At 42.4% G+C, this 17,669-nt stretch overlaps 1 protein-coding gene and 1 long non-coding RNA gene across 2 annotated transcripts in view; one reads left to right on the top strand and one right to left on the bottom strand.

The window, feature by feature from the left end:
* The window catches only part of SNTG1 (syntrophin gamma 1), a 357,968-nt gene that overhangs the window by 238,181 nt on the left and 102,118 nt on the right, over nt 1-17,669 (top strand). The window contains exons 4-5 of the mRNA XM_032469883.1: nt 2,581-2,637; nt 8,633-8,767. Coding sequence (XP_032325774.1) covers nt 2,611-2,637; nt 8,633-8,767 — 162 coding nt within the window. The 5' untranslated portion in view covers nt 2,581-2,610. The remainder of the gene's footprint in view (nt 1-2,580; nt 2,638-8,632; nt 8,768-17,669) is intronic.
* Nucleotides 1,733-15,797, bottom strand: LOC116660424. The gene is made up of 3 exons (XR_004315927.1): nt 15,700-15,797; nt 4,721-4,725; nt 1,733-1,744 (listed from the first exon to the last, which is right to left on the bottom strand). It is a non-coding gene; the product is annotated as an uncharacterized LOC116660424 (long non-coding RNA).

Genomic DNA, 17,669 nt, shown 5'->3' with positions numbered 1-17,669 from the left:
CTTTAGGGGGAAAAAAAGTCTTTTTTGTTTTGTGAGAAAAAATTCTCTGTAGTTTTCCAAGAAGGTATTAATTAAATTATCTTGTAAACGACCCAAACGCAAAATGAAATTCTTTTCTCACAGTTCTCATTGCATAACCTAGAAACACCCAGTGTGTGGTGTGTTCTGGGACTTACGGTACTGAATTTGCTGGTTAGTTGTGCATAATGGATTTTCAGAAATACCTAGAAACATGCTGTTTTATTCAGTTATCGTCACACTAATACTGCATAACAAAACCAGAAACTCTCAGGGGCACACACTACTGTATCAGCTGGGACTCTCCAGACAACAGAACCAGTCAGGTATCTATTACCTGTATACATACATTAAGAGAAATTCATTTCAAGGAATTGGCGGACAGCATCTTGGGCCTGGCGAGTCCGGAACCTGTAGGACAGTCTGGAAAGCAGGAAATGACTGGCCGGAATTGGTGCTGCTGTCTTGAAGCCCAATTTCATCATCAGAGGAATGTTTGAGTTTGGCTTTTAAGGCCTTGCAACTGATTGCAGGAGGCCTACCCACATTATGTAGAATCTCATTTACTTAAAGTCAGCTGTCTGTAGCTGTTGGCCACATCTCCAGAATACCTCACAGAGACACCTGCGCTAGTGTTTGATTAACTTGGGGCCAGGTTGGATCACTGGCCTGACTAAGCTGACACATAAAAACTAGCCATCACAGTCCACCCTGGTCAGCATGGCACTGTCAACCTACTTAACCTCCAAGCAAAGACCACAGGGTCATACCTCCAACCAAGATGAAGTTAGTGTCCTTCGTACAGCCTGAAATGCATGGTGTCACCAGTGGAGGAGGAAGGATGCGGGCTAGATGGGACCTTCTGCTGTTTCCACGGCATGTCTGTAAATCCAAAACTGTTCCAACACAGGAGTTTCTACAGAAAAGATCTCAGAAATTTTTAAACATAAAAAACTTGAACAAACTTTACTCCAGTTTTTAAGTTTATAATCACTGAGTATAGTTTTGTGATAGCTGTGAAATTGATGTTTCCCAGTAAGTAAGCTATTTTGAATCTCATACTAATTCTTTTTCTGAATAAATACCTGATACTATTACCAGATATTTTCATGAAAGCTGGTGGGAAAATTGAGGGGGAAAAAAGGAAGACATGTTAAAAGTGGCAGAAAACGTGGATACAACCCCTACTCAAATATGAGATGAAGTTCAAGTGCTGGTTAAATGCCCTCATGTATGTTTCGCTTGTTACGTTTAGTGGCAGGAAACTGAGTCTAGAGACACCGTGTTTTATATAATCAATAAATTCTGAAAGTCTCCTGCTTATGTAGAAGAGGAATAACTTTATGTCAGAGTTGGAGATACTTACGGTTCTCTCAAATGCAATCTTTAAGGGCAATTTTGAAAAATAATAAACTAATGACAAATTTCTCATGGGCACTAAAAAAATAATTTATATCATCAAGTTATAATTTAATGACAAATTGTACTTTTATCTGCTAGTGATTTGTTGTTTCTTAACTGTACTGAACTCAGCCTCCTCATGCCTTCCGTTCAAGCCAGACCAGGCTCAGCATCCACGCGACGTATTTAAGGAACATGATATGTTACGGGGCATGTTCCACGACTGAGGAAAACGGTCAATCTCGCTTCTTTCAAAGGCAAGGGCAACGATCCTTTGGCGACACGTCCAGTCCACGCACGCTTGCTTGAACACGTGCTCTTCACGCTCACACAGCAGCAAATGGCGAAAATGACCCAACAGTTTTCTACCCCAGAGGCTGAGAGGAGCAGTGGTTCTAAGGTGTATGAAGTCTTCTGTTTTGGAATTCACCACGCATTTTACTTTAAAGCCACATTTACCTAAACTATTAGATTTTGACTCGGCAGTTTTTATATTGACAAGGTATATCACATAATTATCATACAATTTAATTTCATTTAACTATAGTAAAATTAAAACTCCCTAAAAGCATTTTAAAAACCACCCTAATAGCACTTGCGTTCCTTTAAGTGTACGTCTATCATTCGGGTGTTTCAGCGACACTAAATGGACCTGCATTAGCTACTTCACACCTTGATTCGCTTTAATATTACTCCCGCCGATAAATAATTCGCTTTCTCACACCACACAGTTTGTGAATAAGTTTTAAGTTCTGGAGAGAATTATTCACGCGTGTAGCTTTTAATTAAAAAGAGGAAGATTAGTCAACCTTTTCTCAAGAGATAACCACACGAAAGGCAACTTCTAATTGCTCCTTTTGGAGTCCGGTTCCCAGTTGCGAAGTTGGGTTGCACAGGGCGGTCTGGGGACGCGCTGACCCCAGACAGAGGAGCCTGGCCCTGCCTGCGTGCCGGGCCCGGTGCGGGCTGCCAGGGCGCGCCCCCGGCCCCGCGGGGTGACAGCCGGGGTGCAGACCGGCCCCTGCACCCCGGGAGGCCGCGTCCACGCTGCGCTGGGAGCGCGCTTTGCCCCGGGACCTGCCGCGCACCCTCCTGTCGTCCCTGCACGCCCCGCTCTCCCGCGCGCGACGTGGGCTTGATGGCGTTTCTCTGTCTTTTCAGACGGCGTCCCTGGCGGTGCCCCACTAGCACATGGATTTCAGGACCGCCTGTGAGGAGGTAGGTGCCCTGGCTTCTGCTCTCTGCTTAGGGGAACAGGTGGTGAGCGGGTGGCAGGGGAGGCTGCTTTGGGCAGGGGGTGGGGGTGCCTCCGTGTCGTGTTCCGAGTGTCACCGGTGTCTGAGAGCCCGGAAAGGCGCTGGGAGCCGCGGGACACCCGGGCCTCCGCCTCCTTCAGGAGCCCGGGGCCACTTGCTCCGACTGGTCGTCCTTCTCCGCGAACCGCACGGGTCGGTTTCAGGCAGCGGAAGCCCAGGAACCAGGTCTTGTCACATGAGCGGTTGTGCGTTAGGGGACATCTAAAGCCCCTTTCAGACCTGAAGCCCTCTGATTGCGTGATTCCGATGCTACTGAGGTGTTTCAGTCTCGTCCGAGTGTTGACACTCGGCTGTTCCCAGTCCCCAGAGCACTGTCTGCACGGTCGTGGGGGTCCAGTGGCGCTCCGTCTGGGGGACCGAGGCCACGCAAGTGTGCGGTCAGCCCTGCGGGAACGTGGCCCCGGCGGTGGGGGGTGGGGGCAGCCGTTCTGCTCTAGGGGAAGGATTATCTTCTCATGCAGCGTTTAAAGCACCCCTTTTCCACTCTGCAGGAAAATTGCAAGGAAATATTCATGTTACAATATTTCATAGTGGCTTAAAAGGGTTAAAATGTTTCTATTGTGTATAAATAATCCAGGAAAAAACAGCCATGACTGGATTACCTATGATAAAGCTTTAAAAAAACTTCAGTATTAACATTTGTGACAATTGTTCTTTTAGTAAAGTGCCATGTGTTAAATTTGTTGCAAAAATATCTTTTAAAAAAATACTTGTTGCCGTAGGTTCAAAGTTTAGGTCTTTCAAGAAAAAAATAGTAAATTGCTTTTAATACATGGGCTCCTTTTTTATTCATTTACTTTTTTATTTTCAAAGTTTAAGTGTGGTAATACTTCCTACATGTCTCATCTCAGCACTTTTTAAAGTGTGCTGTGTCATAGCGGTTGGTTTGCAGACCTCTCGTGCACACACTGAACATTGCGAGGTCAGAGTCTATAGCTTACTCATCTTTTGATTCGGCACCTGTCAGTTCATACTTTTTAAAAATAGTTAAATTAGTGTTTTGTTTTAGAAGCTTAAATTTAGGAGCGTACATTTTAATTTTGTGACATCCCTAGTTTTCAGTACAGTAATTTTGAACATGGTAAATCCACTTCCATCAAAGTGTTATTTATGTGGTCGAGACTCACGTGGTTGAGACTGGACAGTGGCCAAGTATTTTTTTAACAAATGATTCCCCTTGGACTTCAGAGGCTGACATAAGACTGATTTCCCAGACCTCTTTTTTAAACAAATTATTTTAATTCATTGTTAGAAACATGTATCAAACTCTACATAAGGTTCAGGTGTATTTCATGGTGGTGACACCACTGAGGCCTCTCACCTTTGCTTCTGTGGTAGAAGTTCTTGCTCTCCTGCAATGACCCTTTGAGGATCCCACCACTTTGAGAGTCCATCCCCACTGTGAGCAGAACTTCTCAGAACTGTCAGAGGCAGTCCTTGGCGTCTCCCACGTGCTGGACGGGCTGGGAGGAGCACAGGACCATTCGGTGCTCTTGAGGATGACCACATCACCCAAAAGGTGGACCAGAGTCCACGAGAGCATCTGAAACGGACAGTCTTAGAACGTTTAAGTGGACTGGCACGGCGAAGAGAGCTTAGTTAAACTCTGTCACTTTGCAGATGAGCAGATGAGAGGTTTTAGGAAACGCTGAGGGCCATTTAATTAATTAGTTGAAAGCAAAGCCATCATGTGTAGCTTGGAGCTCTGGAGTCCAAGTTTGGTTCTCTTTCTGCAGTACTGCATTGCTGGAAATTATATCAAAGTCAAACTTGCTTTCTCTTGACTTTCTCCTGACTGTTAACAAACGACTGGAGATGGAAACCTGGGGTCCGTGTCCTTCAGACGGTCCGGCTGGGAAAGCGCCAGGCGGACGCCTGGGCCCCTTCTGTCGGGGAGCACAAGTGTGGCTAGAGAAGTTCTGTTTAAGCATCTCGATTATCTAAGACAGACAGTTTTTTTAAGAGTTATTTATTGTTTAAAAAACTTCTCCTCTTAAAAAGAAAAAAACTGTAATTATTTTAGGGAATTGGGATTTAAAAGTCTGACAAGAAGCAGAAATGGAGGGAGAGAACAGAGATGGGACAAATGCAAACCCAGAACACGGAGTCACTGTCGGGCACGTCGACTGGCTCGTCTGCTTCGAGAGGTGCCATCAGAATGACCGTGTGCTCCGAGAAGCCAGCACACTGCCTTACTCTAGGTTTTCCTCATAGTTTACTTTGCACCCACATTCCTTAAACATGACCCACAGCTGTGCGTCGACCATGAAAGGACATGTTTCTCTATAACATGTGTTTAGTAATTTAGTAACTCATGCACACATGATTTAATTTGGTCTCTCGTATAATGAAACGTCATCTGCGACTATGACTCAGTCGGTAGGTATGGTCAGAAATCCCACTGGGAGTAAAGACTGTGTCAGGGCCGATGGGTCAGTCATCCTTAATAACGAGAACAGTGGTAGCTTGCTGAGTCTTTCCTGAGACAGCAATACGCAAGGTGAAGTCAGACACTGTGATGCAGAAGTAAATGTTGCTAAAGTCACAACCTCTGAGGCCTAAATGCAACCCTGGCGCGTTGTCAGGTGAAGGCAATTGTTCAGCAAAAGCCCTGAGACCCAGAGCTCGTCAGGGAAGGACTCGTCTTGACGGAAGGGGTTCTGAGGGCTGCAAGGAAAAGCAAGTCTTGTACAAATGCTTGAAAATGGTTGGAATTTAGCTCAAGAGGAGGCCATGGTGAGACGTCATCCCAGCAGGGACAGGAAAGGGGGAAACGCGGTCCTCGGCGTCTGTGTGGAACGGCGCCAAGGGCACTGCTGGCCCAGCACAGAGCAGGACAGGGCGCCACGTGGCACTTCCACCTGCAGGCTCACGGAGCACGTGGAGCCAACACATAGAACAGGAGGACCCCTGCAGGACCGTGGGCCGTGCGTGTGGGGTCTCGGCCTCCCCTCCCGCAGTGTGCAGTTTCTTATGTCTGATACTGCAAACCCCACGTTTCAAGGTTAAAGGAACATAGATTTTAAACTTTCACAAGAACACGTTTTATGTTCTTTCAAAGACTAGCACATGAAGAGGTCTTAACTTTCAAGTAGAAAATGGGTGAGCATCTACTTTTGAAATTTCCAAAGGCACTTGGTTAAAGCCAAGCACACATTCTTAACAAGTTTACATGTGAGGTTAGTTTTTAAAACAAAGAAGAAATCCATGTAAATTCATGAACACATTTCATTGATTTTCGGAAAACAAGTCAATGACTAGATTTCTCCAAATGTTGCCTTTTGAGTAATTGAGAGATGGTGCCTTTTAATCTTCCTCTGCGCAAAGTCTTCAATGTGGATTTTGTAAAATGCAGCCGCAGTCAATGTGGCATCATTCATCAGGAGCTGAAAAACCACCTTTGCGTTTGTATCATTTTTGAAGCTTTAGGCACATTTCATAATCTACATACTACGTTTGTACATCACACACAGACCATAAGTTTCTTCCCTCGTGTGTCATGTGTACACAGTTCACAGTCTGCAGACAGATGACGGTTATATCAACAAAGGAAAAGAAGAGGAGGACACGTCTTAACTCTGCACTAAAATGTGGGGCCGATCACCATTCAGGTGATTTGTCTTTTATTTTTAAACAACCTGGGTGCACGGATCTGAGAAGACTTTGCAGCCAGGGCTGCCTAGTTTGTGCTGCACCCGTGGCTGCTCCCAGGGTCCCATTTCCCATCCTCTCCCCTGAAGCAGTCTCTGGAGATGGGGGCCTGTAGACCAAGCCTCTCCCCATATTAGACAGGGTCCTGGGCTCTCTCAGCAGCTCGACTGTGGCAGGAAAGTCATCCATCCGGTCCCGAGTGGTTTCTGTCTCATCTCCCCCGCCCTACCTTGCTCTGACATGTGAAGAACGGCTGGTTGAGATGATGTCGTTCTCAGGACTCTGCACTCCCCCGTAAGCAGATTCTTGGCGACCAAAATGCTCCCTGGGGAAGGGTGCTGGCCATCAGCATGACCACGTCCCCGTGCACAGGCTGGGTTTTGGCTCTTCAGACTTTCCCTGGATGACCTTTTCTGTCTCTCTGATGTGTAACAGTGACGTATTTATGGGGTCGCAGGGAAAAGCCCCTCTTTCATCCACAAGCTGAGAAGAGCTTCTTTGTGATGACAGCTACCCCATGACACTTCTGGGGAGAAGTTGGCTTGGAATGTGGTGTACATGGAAGATCAGCAGGTGTGCTCAGCTGTGCCCACTCGGCTCTCATGTCATTTCCTCCCCCCTTTCCCGTGCGCCTCAGGAAGTCCCCATGTTGGTCCCTGGCCAAGATCACATCGTCAGCATGGGAGCCTTTTCCATGTGAAAAATGCAGAAGGGTTATACCCTGCATTAAGGAAGATGCAGTTTGCTTTTGCTGAAATGCTTTTGTCCTCTAGACATACACGCTTGCGTTCTGCTCTCGGAGAGGCTGGTGGACGGGACTTAGGGGTGTCCGAGTGCATCGTCTTACGGAGGAGGAGGAGCGCATGCCACCGGGGCTCCTGGAAAGCTTGTTTTTCCTTAAAAGACGTTATAACACGTACAGAATGATTGCAGACTAACTTAACACTGCATGTAACGTGGGATAAAGCAGTTTGCAAAGTTATCTCCGAAAGCTGCAGCGTCTAAGCAATGTCTGTGTGCAGCAGTAGTATGCAGTGTCCTCGCACCAGGACCCAGATGCCGGCTCCACGTCTCACTGGTCTGAAGGGAGCAAACCCCTAGCAGCCCACATGTAAATTTATATTCCAAGGGCAAGTTCATATTATTTGTCTGGGAGTTTATGCCCACTAAATACTGAGGGTAAAAATGTATTTCTCTGTACTTAACCCTTTATCCAAATTAAGAATGGCTCAGTAATTATTAGGTGAAAATGTGATTTCCAAAGCATTGTTTCTGTTGTCTTTCTGGTGCAGAATAACAACCAGAGATTATATTCTGTTTCAAAATAATTTTCCTCTGCATCTCTGATAAATGGGGCCGTTAAGTGTACTTGCTAGGCAGATTTGTCCACTTATCAGGTGAATGTTAAAACACTGACCTGCTTCAGGAGGGACGACGTACGTGGGCTTCCTCCATGACCACAAAGGTGCTGGTTCAAAGCCATGCGGTACAAGGTTGGCAATAGTTACAGGCTGTTTTCACACAATTCCTAACAATATGTGAAGCAAAACAGGGGGATGGGAATCAGACATCCTGGGTCTTAAGCCAGGCTCTGTCTTTAATGAGCTGGGTTAATCCAGGCAGTTCTCATCACCTTTTTCCTTGGACCCCCATCCATACAAAGCGTACGTGTGCTGGTGACTGGAATGATCACACAGTGCAGGCTGAAGGTGAGTAGGTGTGTTTGCAGGTTTAAATTCCATGAGAAAGACAGAAAACAGAGGCGTGGCTGCCTCGGCCTGGAGGGCTGGGGAGGGAGGGTGTTCGGTTTCTTTTTGAAGTGATCAGAATGGTCAAAAGTTGGTTACAGCAATGGCTGCATGTTGCTACACTCAAAAACACTGACTTTAACATGTTAAGGATTGTATAGGATGCAAATTGTATGTCAATAAAATGATTACAGAAGTTATATTTAGATTTTAAGCATTCAACAAAGATGTCACTACTTTTCAAATGTAGTATATAAGCTATAATCCTCATTTCCCAGATCTTCGTGGGGATTTTCTCGCATGATCTCTGCTATCTGAGGTCTGCTTGGCGTGAATGGCTCTGCTTCTCTCCGCACCTGTATTAAGTTCAGACTCATCAGTGTCTTCTTCCTCGCTTTCAAATGTTATTCATCATCTTTTGTTATAAATAGGCCATAAAATTATAATCTGTCAGCTAAGTATAATTCTTTTCTCTGTTTTGCTTTTTTTGGTCTGAAGACAAAGACAGGGATTTGTTTGCTGCAGGATGGTAATCAGGAGCCCTTCAAAGTGCGGCTGCACCTGGCCAAGGACATTCTGATGATCCAGGAACAGGATGTGATATGTGTGTCTGGTGAGCCTTTCTATTCTGGTGTAAGTAGCTTTTCCTTCCCTTGAAGTTTTTTTGTTTTGTTTTTTGTTAATAAAAAATGTTCATTACAGAAAATTCTTAATATTTTTTCTCTTGCTTTCAGAGCCAGTAATTTTTGTGTACAGTGTTAGTAAGCAGTGTCCTTGTACTTGTCCTTGTCCTTGTCCTTATAATGATGCAGGCTTGGGCCCACAGGCACCCATTGGGGCCATCTCCAGCTTGATGAATCACTGACTCCGAGTCATTATCATGTGACTGGAGTGACCCTGTATCTCTGATCATGAGAGAGTGGGCTCCACCCGTCCACATGGAGGACTGAGTGAGAACAGTGCCCTGCCCTGATCTCATTTTGAATCATACCAGACCTTCAGAAGTGGTGCAAAGGTGGGCCCAGTGTAGCATCTGGGAAGCCGGGGGCTTTAGGTGGTGGTCCCTAAGCTCAGTGTCAGGGCTTCTCCCTGGGGGATGGTGCACAAGCAGTTCTGTGGACTTCGAGAAGCATGCCTAGGTTATCGTGAGCTCTGCTGTTCTAGCCCAATCTCTGAAAGAGCCATAAATTATCTCACGGCTCATCAGTCCGCTCACTGGTGCTGCAGGACCGCTCTGGAGGACATCCTTAGGTGTGTGAAATAATGAAATTTCAACTGAGGAAATGGAAAGCTCTAATTAGCTTTATTCAGTGATTCATGAATCAGGCACATCCCATCTGGCAAATAGAAAAAGAGCTCTGGCAAGCTGTAGAAAAGAAGAGTTTTTCAAAGGCAGAAAGGGGCAGAAAGAGGAAATTATTAACAAAGAATGCCTTCTTTCAGGGGAGGTCGTCCTCCTAAGGGCAACGGATGGGGCCCATGGGAAGAGGACTACTCACTAGTGCTGACCAGGGAATCCCAGGGTGGCTGGTTAAAGGTCATAGTTTTGAGAGCGGCTAAAACTGCAATTAGGTTAAGTGTTAAGTTTTAATCCGGTGACATGGATTTAGCACAAGTGACTCCATTTGGGGCCGGTTGTCTCTTTTTCAATGGGTGAAGTTAGATTGTCTTTGGCAAAACAATTTTATCATGAAACAGGATAAGTTTTAGAGTTTATCATTTATTATGTAATAACGTTAAAGACATCATCTTAACACTATGGTCATGTACGGTCTCAGAAGAAAATTACAGCAAGTGTCATACAATCAGCTCCCTGGATTCCCTACACATCTGTAGCGACTTAGCAGGAAGATTTAATTTGCAGCTTATTAACAGACTTACTTTGGAGTGTTTTGTTAGGGTGAATAATGCTGAACTTGACTTTCCACCTCACTTCTCACTAACATCCTGTGGGAGTCACATCAGGTCCTAAATCAATAGGCTCTGGCTAACTAAAGATAATGGACATTTTGCAGACTGTTAACTATTCTTTTGTCACAGACCATTTAAATCATCCTGAATGACGGGTCTGGCTGTCAAGACTGATTACATTGTTCCCTTGGGGTTGCCCTTTCTTCTTTAGTTAATAAAAGTATAGTGATCAATTTCTTTCTTTCTTTCTTTCTTTCTTTCTTTCTTTCTTTCTTTCTTTCTTTCTTCCTTCCTTCCTTCCTTCCTTCCTTCCTTCCTTCCTTCCTTCCTTCCTTCCTTTCTTTCTTTCTTTCTTTCTTTCTTTCTTTCTTTCTTTCTTTCTTTCTTCTTTTCTTTCTTTCTTCCTTTCTTTCTTTCTTTTTCTTTATGAAGAGATATAATTTATATCACTGTCTAAAATGAGTATATCACATAGGTCCTAAATCAGTAAAATATTGTAATTTGTAAAATTCAGTATTTCAACCCTGAAATAACGTTCTTGATGTTAAATTTTGCAGTCAAAAGAGCTAATACATACAGACCTAAGCTCTCTTTTGAAACAAATGCTGGGAAGAACTCAGACAGAATTGAGAAGAAATATTTTATGATAATGTCAACAAGTGCAAAAAAAGCATTTGACAAAATTTGACCCTCACACAAAACACTTTCAGCAAAGTAAGAATAGGATGGAACCTCTTACACTGATAAAGCATCTAATGAAGATTTCTCACCAACATTATGGATAACACTGAGCGTATTCTCTGAGGTTGAAAGTAAGTCAGGGCTCGGGGGAGAGAGAAGATGGCGGAGTAGAAGGACACTCGCAGCTCACCCTCTCCCACAAAGGCACCAAGAATCATATCCACAGGCCCACTCAGCCAACCAGAGCACCTGTGGAACTCCGACAGAACATTGCCCTCTTCAAAAGATAGAGATGCCGAAAGTTAAGTCAGGGGTCATCACTTACCTCATTTATACTCAATATTGTTTTGGTTGTAGAGCAGGTCAGGAAATGGATTAAAATGGCATAACTATTCGAAGGGAAAGAGGTAGAACAGCTTGTTTTTAGATGTCATGACAGTGTACACAGAAAATCCTGAGAAATCTACAACAAAATTGAATAACATACAAGTTTAGCAAGGTTGCTGGAAATAAAGATGATGTCCAGAGTTAATTGCATTTCTAAATTTTACAACAGGCAAAGTAAAATGCAATTCACAACACACAATAGAGATTATACACTTGGAAATAAGTTTAACAAAATATGTACAAAACTTCTACCTTAAAAACTACAAAACTGTGATGAAGAAAATGAAGATAAATAAACAAATAAATGAAGTGATATAACATGATCATGAATTAAAGACTAACTATTGGTAAGTTTTCACATCTTCCCAAGTAGCCAGCATCAGTCAAAACCCAAATTTGTTTCTGGAGACATTGACAGGTTGACTCTAAAATTTACATGGAATACAAAGGACTCAGTTTGGCCACATAGTCTTGAATAAAGAGAACAAAGCTGGAGTGTTTATACTTTCTGATTTCAGAACCTACTGCCCTGTTACAATAATGAGCACAATGTGATACGTCATAAACACGTGTAAGTAAACCAAAGGAACATTATGTAGTCCAGAAACAAGCTCACACTTAAGAGGTCAATTGCTTTTCGTTGTGGTGGTGGTGGACCACACATAACATGTACTTGACCATTTTAACAGTTGTTAAGTGTAGAGTTCAGTGGCTCGAGCACATCCACATTGTTGTGCACCTTTTACAGCGATCCGTCCCCAAAATTATCACCCCAGACAGAAACCCTGTTCCTATTAAATACTAACTCCCCACATCCCCCTCTCCTCTGTCTGGTAACCCCTGTCTACTTCCTGTCTCTGTGTATGGACTCGTTCATCCACGTTGTAGCCTGTGTCAGCATTTCATTCCTTTGTAAGACTGAATGGTAGTCCGTTACATCTATCTGCCATGGTTTTTTTTCAATCCTGCATCAGATATGTGATCTGAAAATATTTCTTCCAACCTAAGGGTTGCCTTTTTATTCTGTTCATGGTTTCCTTTGATGCACAAAAGTTTTTCATTTTGAAGTCCAGTTTGTCTACTTTCCTTTTGTTGGCTGTATTTTTTGTGTTATATCCAAGAAACCATTGTCAAATCCAGTATCATAAATATTGTTTCCTATATTTTCTTCTAAGATTTTCTAGTATTAGAGCTTACATGTATGTTTTTGATCCATTATGAGTTAACTTTTGTATATGATATCATTAAGGGTCCAACCTCTTTCTTTTGCAAGTGGATATCCAGTTTTCCTGGCACCTTTTGTGTCTTGGAACTCTTGCTGAAAATCATTTGCCCATACATTTGAGGTTTCATTTCTGGGCTCTCAATTCTATTCCATTCTATTCCATGTCTGTCTTTATGTCAGTACCACAGTTTTGATTACTGTAGGTCTGTGGTGAAATTTGAAATCAGAAAGTGTGATGTCTAGCTTTGTTCTTTTTCAAGAATGTTTTAGCTAATTGGATTTTATTAAGATTCTATGTGTATTTTAGGATAGACTTTTCTATTTCTGTAAAAAGTGACATTAGAATTTTGTTAGGAATATTATTGAATTTGTAGTATGCTTTGGATAGTGTTGACAGCTTAGCGTTATTAACCTTTCAATCCATGAACACAGAGTGTTTTTTTTATTTGTTTATGTCTTTAATTTCTTTCAGTAATGTTTGTGATTTTTAGTGTACATCTTTCCTCTTCTTAGTTAGTTAATTCCTAGGTAATTTACTTCTGATGCTATTATATATGGAATTATTTTCTTAATTTTCTTTCCAGATTATACATTGTTAGTGTATACAAATGAAACTTATTTTGTGTGTCCACTTTGTATCCTGCTACTTTGCTGAATTCTTTTTTTTTTTTCCACTTCTAATGATTTTTTGGGTAGCTGTGTATAATCTTTAGATCTTCTACATATAAGAAATGTCATCTGTGAACAGATATAAGTTTACTTCTTCCTTTCCAATTTGGATACCTTTGTTTCTTTTTCTTGCCTAATCAATCTGCCTAGGATTTCCAGAACCAAATTTAACAGAGGTAGTGAAAGCAGGCATCCTTGCCTTTTCTAGATCTTAGAGGTAGTTTTTTTCTATTTCTAGTTTGTTCAGTGTTGAAAGGGTGTTAAATTTTGTCATAAAAGGGTTTTGAATTTGTCAAGTGCTTTTTTTGCATCAGTTGAGATGTGTGTGTTTATTTTCCTTTATCCTGTTAATATAGTGCATCACATTGATTGAATTTCTTATGTTGGTTGATCCTTGCATTCCAGGAATAAATCCCACTTGGTCATAATGTATGATCTCTTTAATATGCTGCTGAATTTGTCTACTAGTATTTTGTTGAGAATTTTTGCATCAATGTTCATAAGGATATTGGTCTCTAGTTTTCTTTTCTTGTAGTGTCTTCTTCTGGTTTTGGTTATCATGGTAATGCTGGCTTCAAAGGATGAGTTAGGAAGTTTTAATCCTCTTCAATTTTTGGAAAAATTTGTTAAAAATTGGTATTAGTTCTTGTTCAAATGTTTAGTGGAATTCACCTGTGAGGTCCAGGACTTTTCTCTGTTCAGAGATTTTGATTACTGATTCGATCAATTAAAAAATCACTTGTAAGAAAATAAAAAAGCAAATCAGTGTAGGAGAAAATATTTCCTATATCTGACACAGGACTTGTATCCAGAATGTATAAAGGCCAATCACAAGTCAAAAAAAAAGCCCAATTAAAAAAAGAAAAAAAACTGAGCAAAAGACTTGAAAAAACTTCATAAAATAAGTTACGCAAATAGCTAAGAAAAGCATGAAAAGATGTTTCAATCATCAGCCATCAAGGAACTGCAGATCAGGTTAAAATCACATATACAATTTACACTCATTACAACAGCTTAAAAAAAGACTTGGCAAATATGTGGTTCACTTGGAAATCTCATGCGTTAGAGTTTCAGTGGAGCAACTCTTTGGATAACTATTTGGCAATTTCTTACAAAGTTAAACAGAAACCAGTTCTAAGCACAAAAATCCTAGTCCTTGGGATTTATCCAAGAGGAGTGAAACTAAATGCTCACAACAAGACTTTTTCAAGACCATGCATAGCCAAAGCCAGGTTGTAAACTGATAAACAGATTTGGGTATATTCACAAAGTGGATTTCTACCCACTTACTCTTTTCGATAAAAAATAAATTAGGGACTTTCCAGGTATGTTTCCACACATAAAGATCTTGGAAGTCACCACTCTTTCCTCACAACAAATAAAAAGTTAAACAGACTGAAAAATCATCAGCTCTTCTGGGATCCATGCGATAAAGAAGGACACCTGGCAAACCACTGCCCTCAGATTGGAGGACGGGCAGCGGAACACAGGCTGCTGAGCAGAACAGAGACTCACGAGCGAGACCGGCAGGAAACCAGCACCAGGTAGGAAACCCCCAACCAGAGTGAGGATTGCTGGAGGCTCCGTGTAGGCAAGTATGAGAGGGAGACCAGGGGGTCCTGTCCTGGGAGCCCCCACGCTACTGGGAGATTTACTGCAGGAGTTCAACCAGGTCCCCGCAGTAAAAACGAGAGAAATGCCCTTGGGCTCCTGGCAGGGAGAAAGGGGGCTTTGTTCTTAGCAAGGTCTGCACTCAGGGGAGCTGGTTAACCAGTGCCTACCCTGCTGAGTGAGTGTCAGTGTCTGACCCGGGAGAGAGAAGCACCCAGCTCCAGCTGACTCCAGCCATCCTGTCCCTCCTAAAGAGGAAGGAGGGGACTGAGAAAGGCTTGCAAGGTTTGCAGTCTAGAGGCACAGGCTTCACTACACACAGACCCGTCACAGGACCACAGAGTGCTTCGCTCCCCGTAACCCTCAGTACAAGGTTACTGACACCTCTTTACAACAGTTTCTTACAACCAGCAGAATGTCTGGCTATCAGGAAAAAAATTACAAGGCATACCAGAAAGGTGAAAAACATACTTTGACAAGACAAAGCAAGCATCAGAACCAGGCATGTCAAGGATGTTGGGTTATCAGATGGGGAGATTTTTTTAAATTATGCTTAATATGCTAAAGAATCTAATGGATAAAGTAGATAGCATGCAAGAACAGATGGGCAATGTAAACAGAGAGATGGAAATTCTAAGAACGAACCAAAAAGAAAAGCTACAGTTAGAAACCTTGCCCCAGAGATGAAGGCCTTTGATGGGCTCACAAGTAGTCTGGACGCAGTGGAGGAAGAACCTCTGAGCTTCAGGGTCTATCGATAGAATCCTCAAAAACCCAAATCAGAGAGAACAAAGACAGAAAAAAACAGACGAGACTACCCAAGGACTGTGGGGCAGCTATAAAAAGTGCAAATGTGCCTGCAAGAGGAACAGCATAAGGAACAGAACGAGAGACCAGAACAGAACAACCACTTGAAATAATAATGAGTGAGGATTTCTCTGAATGTCAGGCACCAAACCACAGATCCAGGAAGCTCAGAGAACACTAGACAGGATAAATACCAAAAACCATCACCTAGACGTACCGTTTTCAGATTACAGAAGATCAAAGATAAAGATAAAGTACTGAACATGGGGAGAACTCACTTACAGAGGAACAGAGAGGAGAGTCCTAACTGATTTCTCCTCAGAAGCCAAGCAGTAAGAAGAGAGGGGTGTGAAATATGTATAGTGTGGAGGGAAAAACCCCACCAACCTAGAGATCCATGTCCAGCAAAATGGCTTTTCAGAAGAGAATGCGAAATAGACCTTGAGACAAAAACTGAAGGAATCAGTTCCCAGGAGACTTGCCTGGTCAGAGATGTTGAAAGTTCTTCAGAGAGAAGATCAACGTTATGGGTGCAAAGCTTGGACAGAGCATCAAAGAGTTAACAAGTGAAGGAAAAGCTTTTAAAAAAACTTTGATTTTTCATATTCTTAATTGATGCCACAGATAATGATTTGTTCAAAATAATAACAGCAAAATGTATGTGACTGAGCATTCTTTTGAATGTTTACACAGAAATTAAATGAAAAGCAACAATTACACCAGGGACTGGAGAGATGAATTAAGGTTATTTGCTTGTTATAAGGAACTCACACTACCCTTGAAGAGGTGTAGGGTTATTTAAAAGTGGACTTGGATTAGTTATAAACATCTATTTCATAGTGGTCGACTCTTGGTTGACCACTAAGAAAAGTAAAAAAGGAGATATAACTACATACTAAGAAAGCAGAGAAAATAGAATCACATAAACTGTTAAATTAAAGCAACAAAAGCAGAAAAAGAATGAAAGACAAAAATAGGAGCGAGGAACAAGGACCAAAAATCGAAACCATAGCAAATGTGGCAGCTATCGCTCCAGGTGTCCCAGGAGTCGTTAGGGAGTGGGGGGTCTAATACATCAGAGACCGTCACAGTGAATCACAAATCAGACCTGACTATACGCTGTCTACAAAAACCCGTTTTAAATATAAAGATACATGGAGGTTAAAGTTAACTGGTGGAGTAAAATATACAGGAACAACTAACACGTTTGCTCGTCTCCGGTTCTCTGTTCTTCCCTTCGGCCATCGCTGCGTGGATGCTGGACTGGCTCCCTTCTTCTCACTTTCTGTTTTCTAACCACCTGCTTGTGTTTATCTCGGTTCTACAACCTCACGTGAGGTCATAAGTGTTTCCTAAAATAATTGATGGACTACAGATCTGGATATCTGTTCTTTCCTCTAATTCACTTGGCCTAAAATTCTGAATGATTATCCCGGATGAGCAGTTTCAGCTGGATGAGTGATCGTTCTGTGTAAAATTAGAAAATGAGACTCACCTCAGAAGAGCTGCTCTGTGAGTGAGTCAGTGCTTTTTAATGCAAAGGCGTTTCATTATCACCGCTTCAGACCAGCCTGTTCCTAATGTGGTGCTGGGGACAAGGAGCCTGGGGGATTCTAAAGACTATGTATTTGTGAAGGTTATATTGCTTCTGCAGAAATTCATTTAATTAAATATGTAATACTTCAATGAAATTAAATATAGATTGATACACTAACATTTGCATTGTTCTGGAAATGAAAAACCATACAAACTAGGTGAAATGAAATAGATAATAACGTGGAAATAAGGTCTGTATTATTTATGTAAATACTATCCTACATGTTCAACATAGTAGATTAAATAGTGAACGTTTTGGTCAAAATTGTCATTTTTGTTATTGATATATTTCTTATTTTTCTCCCTTGAAATTGACTTCACCAGTTGCTTTGTACCACAGATAGAGAAATTCGATGTTTAAAAAACGTGTTTTTCTCCTCCACGTCCCCCTGGAGAAGCACAAGAAGAGGCCTCGTGGGAGGTCAGAATTTACTGCGGCACGCTGATATCGAGGCCACTTTCACTTAGGTGTCCGTGGGGACCCCTCGGGGAGCAGCAGCCAAGCAGCCCTGCACCGCCCAGCCAGGCGCTCGTCGGCGGAGGCCTGGCGCAGTTACAAGGAAGTTCTCACCTCCAACAAGAAAAGACAGTTAACAGATGCCGACCTTGAAATGTCACAGGTGTTAGAATTACCGAACAAGAACTTGA

This window comes from Camelus ferus, chromosome 29 (genome assembly GCF_009834535.1).
Source record: "Camelus ferus isolate YT-003-E chromosome 29, BCGSAC_Cfer_1.0, whole genome shotgun sequence".
Taxonomy (NCBI): Eukaryota; Metazoa; Chordata; class Mammalia; order Artiodactyla; family Camelidae; genus Camelus; species Camelus ferus.
Note: the sequence above shows the minus strand (reverse complement) of the source record. Positions and strands in the feature narration are given on the sequence as shown.